The 19,025-nt window shown below is 24.8% G+C and overlaps 1 protein-coding gene across 5 annotated transcripts in view; it reads left to right on the top strand.

The window, feature by feature from the left end:
- Positions 1-19,025, top strand: part of LOC112601904 (neurobeachin) — a 221,876-nt gene that overhangs the window by 36,529 nt on the left and 166,322 nt on the right. For 2 of the 5 annotated variants that reach the window (XM_025349777.1, XM_025349773.1), the window contains exon 2: positions 653-1,295. The exons of 2 other annotated variants lie outside the window; for them this stretch is intronic. In XM_025349777.1, the coding sequence (XP_025205562.1) occupies positions 1,029-1,295 (267 nt within the window). In that variant the 5' untranslated portion in view covers positions 653-1,028. Of the gene's footprint in view, positions 1-652; positions 1,296-19,025 lie in introns of those variants that run through there. One more of the 5 variants, XM_025349774.1, reaches the window with a different exon arrangement.

Here is a 19,025-nt window from a genome sequence, read left to right as displayed (position 1 = left end):
TAGGCCTTTTTTTATCGCCATGCCATTGTTTTAATTGTTTTGATAATACATATATTGAAGTGTACTTACGAGTACTTACTTAGTGTATACTTACTTATTTAACGATTGTTGTGTATAACAAATAGTTTGTTTGTATATTGTATTTTGAAACGAATTGCATACAATTATAAGAAAATAATAATAATGTCGGTTTTAGTAATTCCTTCTTCTCTCTATCTAGACTTATAATTATTGGACGACTGTTTATGTAGTACATTAAATTCACCCTCTACTTCACCCAACCAGAACCTAATCCACCCCTCGACTTTACCCAACCCGGACTGTGTCGGCTGCCTGGATGCGATGATGACAGCCGAGATCGAACGAAAGAAGTCGATTACCACGTTGGTAGTATTGGTGATCTCGCGTGGGTTCTCGGGCATCCGTAGCTGGCATGTGGGCCGGTTCGGGCGGCGGTAGTGACCCGAGAAGAAAGCAATTTCGATTCAAATTTAATAGCGTGTGCGGTCGCGCGTGCCGCGTACCTTGTATAGCTGCAGGTGTCGCGCGAGTGTTACACATCACGTGTAGGCTACACGTCGAGAGCACATGCGTTTTCAATTTTATCTTTCTGCAGCTACCTTAATCGGAGCGTCATTATATTTTTTCGCAGGTGTTGAGACGACTATTCATAATAACAATAATAATATATACTATAGCGATTGCCCTGATTCTAACATCGCGTAACGTCGCGGGCGCACGAAGGACCTCTATCGAAATCGAATACTAACGGAAACGAACGAACACATTACGGAAACCTGTCAAACATCTTAATGTTACATTGTGTGTAATATTATATTATATATTTTATATAATATGTGTCGATCGATTTTTTACGGTTGAACACGGGAGGACGACGGTAGTATCGCGTCGACGTCGCCGCCAACGTCGACCGTCGTTCGAATGATATTGCAGCTGCCGTTGTCGTTGTCGTCGTCATCGCTGACGCCGTCGCCGCCGCCGCCGCCGCCACTGACGACGGTGTGCTGATGGAGTCGCTGGAACGGTGGATGCGGGTGGGCGGCAGCAGGACGCCGAGTAACGTGGTCGGCGAGGTGGTGGCCGGCGTGGGAGGGGCTGCGGCGGCTGCCGTAAGCCAGGCGCCAACACTGGTCTCCGCCGCTGCCACACAGCCGACGCCCGGTGTTGCGGCGCTCGTCCGAAAGGGTCGGCGCCATTTGAGCGCCACTTTCTGCCTGGCTGGCGACACCATGGAGGGAATCATACAGTGCCTGGTCTTCCTCAAAGCATTTTCGGTACGTTTTTTGCTCCAAGTTGTTGTTGTTAACATGCATTGCCGAGGGTTGATAAAAAATCACATTTCAATCTTCGGTTTTTAAATGACCGATTACCTTCGTATTGTTATTATCATAGAAACATTGTGTTTTCAGCGGCATGCTTCATTAATTTTTAGTGACTGATTTCTTCGGTCATACAACCCATAACGGTGTATCGGATACTGTGAGAGTAGTGGAGTTTTAGTACAAACTAATCCATATTATCCATGATATGATACAATTTGAGTTATTATAGAATTGAAATCATAATTCTCTTAGAAGCATCTATAAATGCGTATAATAAGTATTAATTACTTAATGAGAGTTAAACATAATCATAGATTGTATCGAACTTGTTAAAAAGAAATTTACGGAAATATAATAAGTAGTAATGCAATGTAATTAAAAGTGATTTTTAAACTTAAACAAGTACATAAAAAACCTTTAAATCGTATATGTTTGTCATTTCATGGCTTATCATATTATATAGAAAAATTTAAATAAAATATTTTTTAAAAAAAATATATTTTTCAATAGAAATATTATTGAATTTTTCTCACACGGCGTCTTAGGTAGGCTATTTAGCTACATCACTGTTGTGAGTTAATTTATCTGGTATTTTAATGAATGTGGACAATGAATATGAACGAAGGGCATTCAAAATAAAAATAAATGTAGGTATATGAACTTTGCATTGGCTAATTTTAAACTTGCGCGTGCCGGTATAAATAATATTGATTATTTATTATTTTTTGTATAACTATAAATATATCAACGTTTTTAATTACCATTTTTTTTTTTTAAAGCTTTATTCATTATTGTACACACTTAATTTTTGTAGTACTAAGCTTTTATTTAATAACATTATGTTGTTATTAGTATAAATGCTTATATCTATTTTTATGTCGTCATAAATATTGTAAAATTAAACAGTGCATTTCTATTAAAACTTTGAAAATTATAACTGTAAATATTACCGAGATGATTACTTTTTACGTCTTTATGAGGTTTAAGTACAAAAAACGGTCTAAACAATTGAAGTGTTATATCGTATTCAAACGGGTTAGAGGGTTAAGGTCCTAAAAATGATCTCAATAAAAATGGTTATATAATGACTTTTTTGCACGTGAATAAACTGAATGTCAAATACAACTTAAAGTCCATATTTAATTGAATATTTATAATATCTGTGTCTAATTCGTGCTAAATTGGGGAACATTTATTTTATTTTTACGTTGTCTTAGTTAAAATTTTAAAAACAAAAAATATCATTGACATATGATTATTTAAGAATGAAACAAGTTTTTTCAATTTTTAATGGGTTCTACTTAATTTAGCGAAAATAAACTGCATCGAATGCATAAAGTGATAATTATGTTGTTGAGACCATATCATATGCATTTATCATAGAGATTTGCTTACTCAATATATTTTATAATCGCGTCGAGATTGAAATTGATCCATATAAATCTTTTTTGATGTTTTGACGTATTCGATTTATTTCGCTACCTCATTCGATATCTATTTAGGTATAACACATTTATCTTAATCATTAATAAACAACTCTCTTTTTCTGGTGCCGTAGGCAAAAGCATTAAATTAAATTTCGTTTTGCTTTCCTTAAATTATTGATTTTAATCTATTATTCTCCTATCCTTATATTTTGTATACAATATGACCAATATTATAATACTATTTTACTATAAAATAATAGCCAAGCTGTAAAATCTATCTGATAAAATAATTTTGTATCACCTAATAAATAGGGGATACAATGCATTACGTGTTTAATCTAAGTATAGGATGTATTAGTTCAATAATATAAAAGAATATAAGAAAATTTAATTGTAATTTTGTGATACTTAAATGTTTTGTTCTATGAATGTAAAATTAGCTGTAATAAACATATAATTTAATAGTTATATCTTACACTTTTAATTTAAACTTGAACTATGTTATTATAAAATAAACGAAAATAATAAATATAAATAGTACAATTAAAAAAAATAAATAAAAATATGTAGGTATATAAAATAATTGGTTAATTATTATTTTAATAAAGAATGTTTTCATTTAATAATAAAATGTTAATAACATTTGATAACAACACATTTATAAAATGTCTAAGTTACTATTTAGCTATTTTTAGCCATTTAGGTTTCAGTTTGAGATTTCTAATTAATAAATATATAATTTCTAATCTATAATGTATATATATATTTATTATTTTATTAATTCTCTGTCTGTGTTGTAATGTATTTGTTATTCATTGTTACATAATTTTATTCGTGTAACTATTTTTTATAAAAAGTTTTATGTTTTATCAATGTTAAATCTTTACAATTAAAAAAAATTTAATAATTTCAATTACTAGTATAATAAAGTTACATCTGAGTTCTTGATAATAATGACATTAGAAATTTTAGACGTGATTAATTAATTCCATTATGTTAATTGAAAAATGTGAAAAATGCCAGTTGGTTGGAAATTATACAACAAGATATAAACGTAACAGCAAAATATTTCTATTGGTTTCTTACTAGGTAGGTAATTTCTGATTTATTTAAATTTTATATTTAACATATTTTATTAACTGTCATGTTAATTTAATTATTGCTGCTGGTTTATCTTTTGACATACATAATAGTTATAATAAAATTGGAATGGGTTTAGAAAATATGTTTTTTATTTGTGTAGTTTTATATTATTGCTCTTTTATTCATGACTGAATTTCTGAGTAAATTAGTATATTTATTAATGTAAAATAATAATTAAAATATATATATATGAATATAGCCTTATAAAGTTGATGTTTATTGTTATTTAAAATATTTAAAAATAATTTGATTTTAGTGATAGTTGAAATATTAAATTCAGAGTAGTTTGTTTTAATTTAATAAATACATATTATATTCGATGATATTAATGAGGTTATTGTACTATAATGTAATATTTTATTAAATTAATTTAAGTTATCAAAAGCAAATCAATATAAAGCTACTCATTGTATTAAATTTGATATTATTCAATACTAAAAAGTTTATAACTAAAATTAGGGTTGTTATTTTGCTTAATATAGTCTGTATAGTTAAACGACATACATATTTAAAAATAAGTTATGAATTTTAAAATTGACTTCCGTTAATTAGTCATCTATCTTACCTATGTGTTTTTCTTAATTTAAGGGTACATTCCATGCTGCTTTTTAACCTCTATAGTTAAACTTTAAAATTATAATGTTTAAAAACCTCAAACACAGATAGTAGTTTTTGTCAAAAGTTTTAATTTGTTTTAAAGAAGCGTGTTAACGTTCAAGTTTTTAAGTTATATTCTTTTAATAACTATGAAATTAATTAATTTTTATTTCCTTGACGATTCAAAAATATGAAAATTAAACATTATATATTTAATCTTTTATAGTTTTATTTTATTTGACTTCAAAAAGTTTTTGGTATATATTTTTTTTTTTTTTTAGGAAACTCATTGCATATTGTATGGTTTACATAATCTAATAATTGTTAACATGATTTGTTAATAAAATATTTTGAAGTATTTTCCTAACTTATCTGTATGATTATCAAATAAGTAGAATTTCTAGGGTATATTTAAACGATGCTGTTTCTTGTTTTGTCATTTGTACACTACCAATGTATTTACTGTGTTGTATGTATTCGTGTATATTTAATATTTGTATACTTTCATATTTTAATACTTATTTAGAAACATATTATAAAAAAAAACAATATGTATATGGAAAAGTGATAACTTTGTGTAGACATGGCAACTACGTTGACCGGAAAAGCCACGCAACTTTGTAATTCTACCTTCGTTGTCCTTCTTTTTCCTCAACCAATTCACACATTACACAACCGACACCGATTTACTGGTCATTCAACTATTTCCCCTTTTCCTCTCTTTCTACAAGACAATGGGTCGCCATAATAATTTATGACTTGTGTGTTTTTGTGACAGCGTCAAAATTTTCATGTGGTTTTTCATAATTCAACAAATATTTAGTTCAAATTGTCACTATTATAAATTGTTGGAATATTATTTGTTTAGATTATTTTAATAATTCTAAAACTGAAAGTTATCGCTGAATAATTACACTGTAAATGTATGACTGATTAAATATTATTCTTGCTTATAAAAAAAAAACATTAAACATGTTTATATTATGCTGATTGTATACATTTTAGAAATTTGCTCTGAATTAAGTAATTAAACATTTTTAATTTCAAAACTAAATATACTTTTGAACGTGTACGATCCGCAATTTAATTTGTGAATTCACCATAAGCTGAGAGTTAACGGTAGCTTTAAATCATGTCTACAAAACTTATTCGTTTTACTATAGCTTTTATTTTTGTTTATATGTATTTATAGTTTGTTATACATTAATAAAATATGATGATTATAATTTTAATCTATAGAAATTTCAAATTTTTATTAATACACTATAAAGTGTTCAATATAATTTTAAATTTCTGGGAATATCATTTTTGTTTGTAACACTTTTTATTTGATTTTTTTTTTGTTTTTATTTCCAATTCTATTTGTATATTTTTAAATTTTTAAATTGAATTTCTCTTTTTGAATCACTTATTTTAAAGTTGTCAAATAGTGTTTGAATATTTTACTATAACTTAAATCATTGCTATTTTTTATACGAAGAGTAAGTCATTAACTTCTCGATCGGTATAATTTTCTATTTTATATCAGTGATAATGTCTAGTTACCGGCCAAAGGGCTACATACAGGTTGGGTGTAAAATATTACGTAGTGTGTAAGGTTAATGAATATCCCTTTTTAACCCTTAAAACTGTTGTTAAATTTCCCGTAAACGTGCACTTTGATAATGGCTGTGAGTTTTATTTAAGATTGATGAAGCTATACTTCTGCTGATATTTCACTAGAATTATTTTTAGTTTCTCAAAATACAATTTTTTCATTTACAATATTTGTAATTTATATTTTCGTATAATATTAAATTGTCTTATTCTTCTTATTTCTTACTAAGTTATAAAAAGAATATCCTTATTTGTAGATGAGGTCTAATTAATAATGTATCGAACAGTCAAATTATTTATGTATCCCTTGTTATGATATTATCGAATAGACTATAGACAGTGATTTGAATATAAGAAATACATTTTTTTATTTAAACGAGTTTTCTCTTATACTTAAGTTTGTTGCATAGTAGGTATTTTATATTTTATGTTCCCGGAGGTATAATAAAACTGCATTATCATATATACCTAGTTTCAGTGTATAGTTAGTTTAATATTGTAAAATTCTACATCTGTATACAAAATATTTGAAGTTATATCCTCAGTATATTTGCTATGAATTTAGAAATTATGATAGTTATAATATCAATTCTATGATTAATTGTTATTTAATTTTGTACAAAAATATTGATACGTCTTATAGACAACTTTTTATAGTTATGGCTGAAATACATACCATAACTTAATAAATGTATACTTTAACTTTTTGCTTTCTCCGTATATAATGCAATGGTGGACCCAAATAGTTGTCTAAAATATGATAATATTTTAATAAGCAAAATAAATAATTTTAGTTTTATTTCTTATCAAGAAAAATATGGATAAATAAATGTTCAATTAAATAGCCTGTTTGTCTTTGTGTAATAATATAAATTATTATTTTCTATATTACTAAGCTTTTGAAATAGTTGAAATTATTTTTGTAGTTTATGTAGTATAATTTTAATTAAAATTTTATATAGTTCATAGAAAAGCACTTATACCAATACTTCATAAATTCATATTCCTTAAAATATTTACAACTACTATCACTTTAATTGTTGAGTGTAACAAATTACTATTATAACATAATGAAACTATGAAACAAGAAAAAAGATATTTTTTTAAGCATTTCTTAATCGTTAAAAATTAATAGTTTATAAATAATAACTATAATTTATGTAAAAATGTTGATAGGCATTATCCTTTTCTTCTTTTTCGGCCAGTATAGTTTTTTTTTTCAAATAAGTAACAATTCTGGGTTATCTTAATTTAAAAGAATTCAACTATAAATGAAATTAAACTTACACTGAAGTCTATAAAAATAATAAAATTTGTAAGAAAAAAATTAATTTTTAATTTGACTAAGGTAATATGATAAAATATATTATCGCAAATTATTTTATTTTATTAGTTTTTCTCTTATATATTTGCCATTCAAATTACATATATCAGTAATTATGAAAGTAAAATTTAATCCTAATTTTGGATTTATGAAAACATATTTTATCATAATAATTATTTAGTACTATATGGCTATATTCATCGTATATTTAACTAATGTGATTGAAAATCTTATTTTTCGAATTATTCATAAAGCCATATAATTATAGCTCTAACCTTACCTAATCATATTTTTTTCGCACAGTGGTGATAATTTTATTAATTAAAAATCTCATTCATGGATATTATCATTTTTATTTAAACATAAAAATTATCAAATTTAGTTGTTATAATTCTACTGGTTGAAAAGAGAACTGTACATTTTATTTGAAAAATGACACTATCCAAAAAAGGGAAGTGTACATTTTGGCTGAAATGGAGATTGCCTTGTTTTTTAGTTTATATTATAAGATACAGACATATAATATATGAGTGTTGGATACTTACATTTATTTGCTGTTCATACCACATTGCAATGTTAGACATTTTTTTTTTTTAAATATAAAAATAATGATAATTATCAATACACTTAAGAATTAAACAGAGAGCAATTAAATTTATTGCTTTTAAAATTCGCTTATAAATAAATAAGAAACCAATATATATATATATTTTAATTTGGTCGAATGTTTTTTATGTCTTAAAAAAATAAATCATCAATACAATTATTAAGAAGTTTAAAATAAATAATTACGATTTGACTTTGTTTCATAACTTGTGTTACATTTTAATTATATTCTACCCGTAGAGAATATTGTTGATAATTTTTACGGTTGGAATTGTGATAGTTAAAACTATATAAACATTTTAATGGGATTTTGGAGTTGCTAGTTTATTTAAAAATGTATGTTTTTATCTTTATTATGTTACTACTAAAAAGCAAGTTACGCCATTTTAAATTACTTAACTTCTATCAAAATTACAAACTATGAGTTAATAATTTGATAATTTCAAATTACATACAGCTTATGTGTATCTATCCATTTGAAAATTAATATAACAAGCTGTTTTGCAAATATCACTATCACACATTAAATTTAAGAGGTAAAGCGAGTTATTGAAATTTAATTACTTGTTGAAATGTAAAATCTGTTTACTAAAATGTTGTTTTAATTATTATTTTGCAATTAATTATTATTGATATAAAAATAAAGAGATAGACGGGGAATTTTTCTTTTGTTTTTCTGTGTAGGGTAGCCCTACAACAACCCCCATTAATGGAGGGCCGAACAGGTTTGAGATTGTCTCAGTGTATAGATTTTAATACAACTTACTGACCTTAGATGCCAAATTATGTGGTCTTCAGGCTGCAACTTTAGCTAACTAGGGTCCGCGGGTTCGTTAGGCCCATTTTTCTTTACAGAGTTTTATTGCAAGAAATGCAATTGGGTAGTGTCCATAATATTACTATCGAGTACTATTACATGCATTTAGGTGTTCTTGCTGTCAATATTTTGATTTTTAATGTGTGATTTATCTATAGATTATTTAAGAGTTGAGTAGTTTGATTTAACATTAAGAAATAGTTATAATCCATGCAAGTTACTGACATCAATGTTTATGTATATGTATATACATTATTTTAGATAAAAATAGTAAATACCCATAAGTTGTAACTCGTAATTTTGATATACATCAAAAGTGGTTGTCTGTATAAATATACTTAAGTCAATAATAATGAAATTATTCAAATTTTTTATTAGCACATATACAAATTGGACAAAGACTTTGTTGATGAATCGTTACATTCTGTTTCTTTTCATACAGTTCTGATTATTTACCTTTATGAAGTTAACCATTAGCATACAATTGTTCTGTACAAATGATTTCGCTTTGATCTTATCACGTACGACTTGGTCGTGCATTTTGCTGACAAATCAATAGAAATAGTTAGCCAATATTTACTGGTTGGTTCGTTAATGTTTTTCATGGTTGCTTTTTTATTAAATGTATTATTTGTGAAGTACAATTTAAAAATAAATACGTTTAATTTAAAATCCAAACTTGTATATTAATACAATACATATAATATTAAACATAATTTATAACACTTATGTTTAGAATAGATGATAATTATTAAGTGGCTTTGTATTGATAATATTTACAATCTTTTTTTGTTCTGCTTTTATATCAACTATGTTTTTCTCTTATAAAACATTCCTGTAAAATCTTATGCAAGAAGCATAAGTAGTTGCGAATAAGACTATGTTTTGTTTTATAGTGTAAACACTTACAACTATGTGTACCTGTCTACCTACACATATAGATAAAACATTTATATATATATATTTTTTTTTTTTGGTACAAAATGTAATGAAAAAAAATTTTCTAACTTTTAATCACTTCTATACTTACTATATTTCTGTGTCATTCCCGATACTTCCCGATAGCAATTAATTCCCACAAATGCAGGGTTTATTTATTTAGAGCTACTGTTTGCGAATGAGTACAACGTGACGGTAAACTTTATTCAAGTATAGTGGAGTATTTCCATTTTCACAGAATAAACATTTAGCCAAAAGACTAGTGTAATATTTCGTTTCATTCACTCAACTGATTCCAATATAGGACCTTGGACATCATTTATTATTATATACTAATAGTTGTTGGTCTAGATTACATGTATATATTTGTATAAGAACTGTAAGGTTATAAAATAATATCAAGTTGTGTAGTTTGTTTTTAATTGATTAAATTTTAAAATATATATATATATATATATATTCTAAAATATATATATGGTTTTCTATTGAAATATATTTTATGTAATCACGAAGTCTTGAATAATAATTAATAAGTTATCTTTACTCTTTATGGTTGTACTTGATTCAATTAGTTTCATCAATTGGTATATTTTTAGAAATTATTTTTTACATTATAACATTATAAAGTATTGATTTTATAAATAAGGTTGTACTTCGAGTAACTATGAGAACACTAATAGTTGAAAAATAAAGATATAAGTTATTTATGTAAAATTTTAATTATAATAATTTATAAGTTTTTGATACCTAATAATGTAAAAATAATAATATATGTTTAAATTTATACTTAGAAAAAAATAACAAAAATTTAATAATTATAATAACTATTTTATTATTGTTGTGAACTGAATTGTTGAGATGCATATCACTTATATAGCTCAATTTCTGTTTGTGTTGATTAGTATGTACATGTATATTATATACATTCATTTTTGGATTCGTTCATATTTATTTCTAGACAATACCATTAGTCGTCAAACGTTTCTAAATGATTTTTAATAACGTTCTTTTTATGATAAATTTTTTTCTTGAGAGTTCTTCATAAATTCATTAATACTATTTTTTTGTTTTTGTTTTATGACAAAGAGTTTTTGTTCAAGTTTCTATTTGTAAATCTATAAATTGAATGCATGCAAGATATTTAGTAGTAGTTATAACTATGTTCGGTTTAATATTATTCTCCCTTCTTATACTTACAAACAATATTTACAATACAAAAGCAAACACAATTTCTTTGTTGGAAGAGTATAACATAAAAGTAAAACCTGTTTACAATTGAGACGTTAGTGTCGAGACGAAAACTCCTTACTAAGTGGTTTATTGAATAATTTAATAAACACAACAAATTCAAATTTAGCAGTAAACGGTTCATTTTAAATTATAATATTTCCACTTTCAAATTTTGCAATAATTATTTATAATTTATTCCACATTTTTACCAAATGTATAAAGGTTTTTAATTTTTGACAAAATAATTTCGATGCATGGTTATGTTTAATTTAGAAAATTATTTAATATTTTTATTTTTAGTATTTTGTGAGTGTCGTTGAAATAAAAATTATACATATAACTGTATATAATATGATTTAACTTTGTATTAAGAATATTCTTATGTTTGTATTTATCACCGCAGTGGGATATCATGCTTAGCCGTTATTCGATTTTTAAACTCTCTATGCATCAATATTATATATTATTTGTACAATTATCCATAATTTATTTTATTGTCAGTTGTAATTCAATTTTTTGTCTAACTATAGTCTACATTGATAAATCATTAATCGAAAACAAATTAAATAATTCAAAGTATTATAAAACTATTAAATTGTACTATAACATTTATATGTATTTTATAAATAATATAATCAAATAATATTTGTGATTATAAAAAAAAAAAAAAAAATTGAAGAATAGACAATAATAAACATGTTATGTTTATTTAAAATAATATAAAAATATATTTTATGATATTATGTCATATAAAAACTAAAACTTTTTATTGTATGTTTTAAGTACATTAAATTTTTTATGCAAATTACAATGATTATTTCGTAACAGTTGTTTCAGTTATTATAAGCTGTTAGTTTTATATATTCTGTGGATTTTACAATGTTTTAATGTTGTTAGACCTAAATATATATTATTTTATAGAGTTGGGTTAGGTTATATTTTCTCAAAATTTTACTTATGAATTACATTTTAGAAGTACACCGTCACTAATGAAAATTCCTTAATGTTATTAATTGATTATGTAAATTTGGTTTGAAATAATTAAAATCAAATAACTTATTATTATGTGTAACGTAGAGTGGTAATATTATAATTTAGTAAATCTAATTGTTAATTTCGTTGAAGCACTGATGCAGAAAATAGATTTAAGGTAATAATAAGTAATTCGATGTTAGAAGGTCGATATTATGCATTGAGAAGTGTTGAACGAGGATTGGTATACGCTTTTGATAAATTAATATTCTTTAGGTATTGTATTCGGGATTTTTATATTATTTTGATAAATAAGTAATACATATTTTTTATTAATGGTAAATGGTAATATACATATATAATACGGTAATATCGTGTCTACGTATAGAATTCATATTATTGCACTGTTATTAACTCACATCATTATGTCGATCCAGCTTAAAACCATTTCTGTTTTCTGTTACATTTATATTTTGACTCTTTATATATGTACTCGTATTACAAACAAAAATATATGATAATTTTATATGACCTAATTGTCTAAAGTCTGTAGACGAACGGTAGGTATAAAATATGCATGTAAATATGATAAATACAGTCAGCTCATATTAAATGTTTAGATATTTTAAACATTGGCATACTCATATCCATTGTTATTTAATTACGATTTAATGCGTTGTCGGGTTTGTTTTAGTATAATTGCTATGTAGGTACTTTTAATACGCGCTGCTAATTTTAATATTGTTGTATTGAATAAGTATAAAATATTTATAAAGAATATACGGTTTTTTTAATTAATTAATATAATATTTTATTTAACTATTGTACGAAATCTGTGTATAAAAAAATTAAAAACACAATATGTAGTTAAAATATTTTGATGTATTGTATGTTATATATTGAAATAATGATTACATAAACAAATTCATGTTCTAGTCGTATTCAAATATATTTAATTAATTCATATAAAAATATATTTATGGGCATTTTTATTTTTTAAATAATTTATTTTTATTTTTATTCTCTCTCATTTGGATGCCTGTCATACTCCAATTTACTAACAACAGATTCGACAGAAGAAGTTTAATTTTTCAAAACCTTTTGCCTACCTTTGAGTGTGGTATTATTATTATACATAGGTATTGCAGTGTAGTACTATAAAAATAATTTGTATGTTGGCTTGGTAACAGATGTCAATGTGGTGGTACAATACTAATCGTGAAATGGATGTGATGTTGTTTTGGATTCGAAGTTTTGCTTCTGTGAGTGATAAATAGTGTTAAATAAAAGTCAACTGCCGGATTCGGCCAAAACATTAGGACGGGTTACAAATGAAGACAAAATGCTGGCAGGCTTAACATAGCAGATCCAATATGGAAACAGTATAATCCGTGATTTACACTCCACCTTTTCCTTCTGTCTTTAAAATGTTATTTCGCCTTCTCGTTGAAAGGCACTATCTTTTTAATTCTGGAATGGACTCTGAATTACTTTGGGGTTTCTTTTCCAATACCGAAATGAGTCAAACGTATTTTCTGATTGAAAAAAAAAAAGGGTTGAAGAAAACGTTTTTCGATAATGATTGATGAGAGTCGTTTGAAATAGAAAATAAATCTAAATTAATTTGCCAATGTATTACATTTATTCGAAAATATGTATTGCTGTTTATCAATTTTAGAAATATATCAAATATATCAGATAACTTTAATGATAGGCGTATAATTCAACAATGTTAGGTCAATTAATAATCTATTATAAACTTATTTCTTAAAAATGTTATTTTAAATTTGAGAGTATTGAAACTCGTGTGGATGTTAGTAGTAGGTGTATCTTGTGTGTTGTAACATACATTGTTTATATCTTTAGAGCCCATTTATCGCTTTTGGCCCTCGTATTAAAAGGGCGAACGAGTCGTTTTATCAGTACTCGTTGTCTGGAATTCTTGGCACCTCTTTCATTTAGACGATTTATCATGAGTATTTTCTCCCTAATACGTGTAGTAGTAGTATTCTAAGCAACTATATGTTGTTATTACTGTCGATAACTACCGTTAAAAAAAAAAATCATATTATTCTATTATTATTATTATTCATGATAAAATTAACATACTTATATAGATTTTATTGTGGAAAAATAATTTAATTAAGTTAGTACATTATGTACTAAGATTAAATTTAAATAGTTAAAATTGAAAAAAATACATAAAAGAAATTACCTATTTGAAACTTAATAAAAAAAAAATTATTTATTAATTATGATAATGTTTCAACAAATTATAATTTTAATACGTTTGTTATTATACTCAAATTTGTGTGTATATAAAGTTTAATTATAAGTTTTTATAATTGTACACAATGTGCCTACATAATATTTATTTTATATATTAAATAATTATTTTTAAGATACTGGTAAATTTAAATAGTTCTTAAGTATTTTAATTTTTTTTTTTAGTAACGTTAATTTAAAACGCATCCAAATTATTTCTTATTTTTTTGTTTTGTACTTATACCTTAATAATTGAAGAAAGTTAATACGATACATTGTTTAAGTTTTTAACTACGTATATATTATTTTATTATACAATTTAAATGTATGTATATTATACTCGATGTGTTTTAATAACTCTAAGTTACTTTTGGTTTTTGTTTAATGCTCATAATATAAAAATGTTTTAAGTTTAACTATATATGTTAGTAAAATATTATTAATTAAATAAATTATTTATTTTTTTATATTATTTTTAGTTTTATTCAATTATAAATATTAATTTTATTGAACGGATGGTATATACCTATTAACAATATTTTCATTTTTTTTTAAATTTGTATTTTTATATTAAATATTAATTTAATTATTTTTAATTTCAAAAATTTGATATATTTTTAAAATTAAATTTTTAAAATCATATGATTTTGTTTTATTGCAAAATATGTATTTATTTATTGTTATTTTTTATTTGAATTTCGATCGCTATATTAATGAATTTGAGTTTTGGATAATATAATGTTTACACATCCGGAACAAACTTTCACATATCCTATTCATGAAATCTAATTCTGCTTTAATTGCCACTAAAGAGGAAGATAAGTTTCCTCCGGTAGTTCTAATTACTTATTAAATCCAAAGTAAACCGCATTAATGAATTTCGAGACTATATTTTTTAATGATATTTAATTACATCTAACATAGTTTTTGTTGACTTAACTGTGATGAATTAACTTTACTTGTATCCTGTGTATAATATATGTGGTTTACCTTAGTATTTGTTATTTATTTAATAAAGTCATTGAAGTAATAGAGTTTATGTAAATTGGCCTACTTTGAGTTTCTTTAAAATGTTTAATTTAAAAAAGTTTTCAGTAGACGTTTCTGTCAAATTTAGACTTTTAACTCTATATATTGTATACTTAGTATGTAGGTACTAATGGATAAGGTACCTATACGTTTGTGTTTAATATTAAATTGATTATTATACTTTGAAGACTTAATGTTGACATTTTCTAACAAAAAGTTTATGGAATATTTAATCTTTTATATCATTTAAGTATAAAATGATAAAATATATTATACTGCTACATATAATCTATATTTTAATATAAGGAGGTTATCAATAAGGAAGTTTATTACAGTTAAAATTAAATTGTTATTAATTCATATATATTATTAAATTTTTTACGATATTGAGAATAAGTTCTAGATAAACATTCGGAATCTTATTAACGCTTGATTAATTGGCTACTTCAAAAATGTTTAATATTTTTTTTAGTATTATTTTTTATCAGAATTCATTATAATTGATAGGTATTTATTTAATAATTTTTATAATTTGATTAATAAGTTTAGGTTTTTATACGTATATTACATTTTATAATATTTATAAAGTATTCATATTTCATTAAATATATATTATTACCTACCGTTGATATAAAATTTTAACGAATGTTTATTATTATTATGTCCATTTTAACTTATCAGCTGTTAAAATATATAATATCGCTTATTAATTTTTTCTTTTAATTGTGTTACGACTATTCAATTATCATTGAATAATTTTAATAATTATCTCTCTTTTTAGCGTTTTATATGTATAAAAATAATATATACATATACATGTTTTATGAAAAATACATATATACATTACTTATATATAAAATCGTTTTATTTTTTGCGTACATTTTTAAATAGTTTAATAATTCATCAATTGTTTTTTAATTTATTCCTAAAAATCGATATTTTAATGTAGAATTACATAACTAAATATATATTAAGCCATTTTCGTGATATACTATGTATTTCTCTGTCATACGTTTACCCTCTCTCTCTTACTCTATTTTTGTATCCCCATTCCGTGAACGGGTTGAAATTACATGGTTACATCACATCGTTTTAAATGAGTGGCAAGAGGTGATCGTCGTCCGGGTAGTGGTAGGCCATCTGGTACCGATATATATATCCTGCGATAGAGGGGATAACTAGAGTTTATGTGGATCTACAATACATATATATATATATATATATATATATATATATATATATATATATATATATATATATTTATTTAATGTATATATGTGCTATATTTATGTATAGTGCATTAAATATATATATATATATATTCTACGCATAAATCGATTTGTGGGATTTCGAGTCTACCGTTGCTGACGCTGCCGTTGAGAATTACACCGCTGGAGGCGAAACATAATCCTGTGCAGTTTACAGATAATCTGACGGCCCGTAATAAATCACATTATACGTTGTGGAAGGCGTTAGAGGTAGAGGTTTCTAGTTCCACCGTGTCCGTATTGGCGGTTTAAGTGGGCAGAGACTGGCGAAGGTGCAGGTTCTATGTATTGGTCCGTGTGCATTTGACGCTCAGGGCGAATGACAATTTCGCTAACACGTGATTTCCGTCATTGCACTGTGAGATTTATACGAATTGACGACTTAACGAGAAAATACGTTTAAAAAAAACCTATACCTTAGCATAATATACATGCGTCTAAAGTTACAACTTGATGGTAGAAAATTTTGAAATACCCCGTCAAAGAGACGGAAAACTTGCACTTGTATATGACATAAGTAACTGTCGTGGTGTGTTAGAGTTGTTACATAACATTTTGGTATACTACATAGACATATATGCACACATCTAGTCGTGATATACCTATTTTTACAATGTCTAGAAATAATAATGACAATAATAAAATAAAATAAACAAAATATATCTTACTGGTAATTGAGGACTTTGTAAAACTATTAAAGCACTTCTGTTTGTGCTGCAATTTCCGATTTTGAATTTTAAGTTATTGTATGCATAAAATAACTATATAAAATAGATATAATAATATTATACCGATATAAATCTTTAAATCTATTTAATTTTTTTTCATTTAAATCATCGCTAATTATTATATTTTATAATATTTCAAGTACCTAATACTAGATACCTAATGCTTAGATATTGTCGTATGAAAATATCTATTGAAAATAATGTAGGTTTACTAATAAATTAAAATGTATTCATTTATAAGTTTATGTAACTATTTTAGTTAGACAGTCAAAAAAAAAAAGTTTTTGAGTTAATTTTTTACCATTACTTTGTTATTAGTTATTGTAATATGATCTATATAATTACATTTATTTTATTTTTTATGAAATTTATTATGTAAAGATTAGTATCAAATTTATCAATAACATTAACATTGTAAATTTATAATTAGAATAGCACACGTCATATGTATTTATATTATTAATAATTTTTGAGCACTATTCATTGGAACTCATGGCTTAGTATTTGTCGTTTTAAACTAGCTTTTAATTTTTTGTTTATAATGAACTGATGAATAAATATTTATTCATATTATTGAAATACGCACTCGTCAAATTATTTGTTAGTAATAATATTTAATTATTCTTTGATAATAATCGAATTCACTGGAATATTATGTTTAGTGAATAGGTATTTGAAAGAAAATATTGAAGAGAGCACTTTTAAGTAACTGAAAAAATAAAATATGACTTGTTTGCGAGTGCGACCTTAATGGAAGCCAATGTTGTGTGTTATTTTGGTAAATACTTTATTTATTTCGTAATTTTTAAATAAAACAGTTCTTTCAGGATTTAAAAAATATACTTTTGAATAAGAAATCTATGGTTAGAAATATGTAGTACTTTTATCAACAATGTAATAACATAGTAAATACTAAATCAAAATAAAAAGCATTATCAAAATTATATTCCATTATGTGTTTAATATTTTGTGTGTCAAAAATTTAAATTTTAAAAATTATGTTGTTAATCAACTTAGTTGCAGTGTTTATTTCTATATAATTGAATATGATGGAAACTAAAATCCTTTCATTATAAATTATTCAAGTTATTTAATGCTTTTTAAGTAGATTGTGTTGTACAATAATTGGTGCAAAAGTAACATTTTGTTTAAAGTTTAATTTTAAAGGAATAATTGTATTAAATCACGATTTTAATTTATAAGCATATTATTGTGTAATAATATTATATTGATTGCATTTAAGTTGTAATATACAGTGTGATTCTTTGAGCATGATTATTTCATTTTTGTTTAGTAATGCGATTATTAAAAATTTAATTTTTGGAATTTTTAAATATGTTATTTATAATAAAATTTATAAAATTGGTCCAAGTAAAATAATTACTAGATCCCATATATAATATATAAATAGGTCTATTATTTTTTTAAATTGTACAACTTAGTTCAAGGATTATTATAGCTTTTGTATAAACATTTTTATGATTTAGAAACTGCTCTTTTAAATTTTGAATGAGGTAGGCACATCAAAATTTTAAAAACATATTAGCATAAATAATTTACAGTAAAAAGCAGGGTTTCATTTTGGTTACATATTTTAGTATTATCACAAAATACTCTTTAAGTAGTACAAAATATCTTAAGAATTTAAAAATACAGTCTTGAAGTAAAATTAAACTAAAATCTGAATTAAAAAAACATTTTTTATTAAAAGAAAAAAATTGTGTGGACAATATTCTTGGTC

This window comes from Melanaphis sacchari, unplaced genomic scaffold, assembly GCF_002803265.2.
Source record: "Melanaphis sacchari strain LSU unplaced genomic scaffold, SCAv2.0 Contig7_pilon_pilon, whole genome shotgun sequence".
Taxonomy (NCBI): domain Eukaryota; kingdom Metazoa; phylum Arthropoda; class Insecta; order Hemiptera; family Aphididae; genus Melanaphis; species Melanaphis sacchari.
Note: the sequence above shows the minus strand (reverse complement) of the source record. Positions and strands in the feature narration are given on the sequence as shown.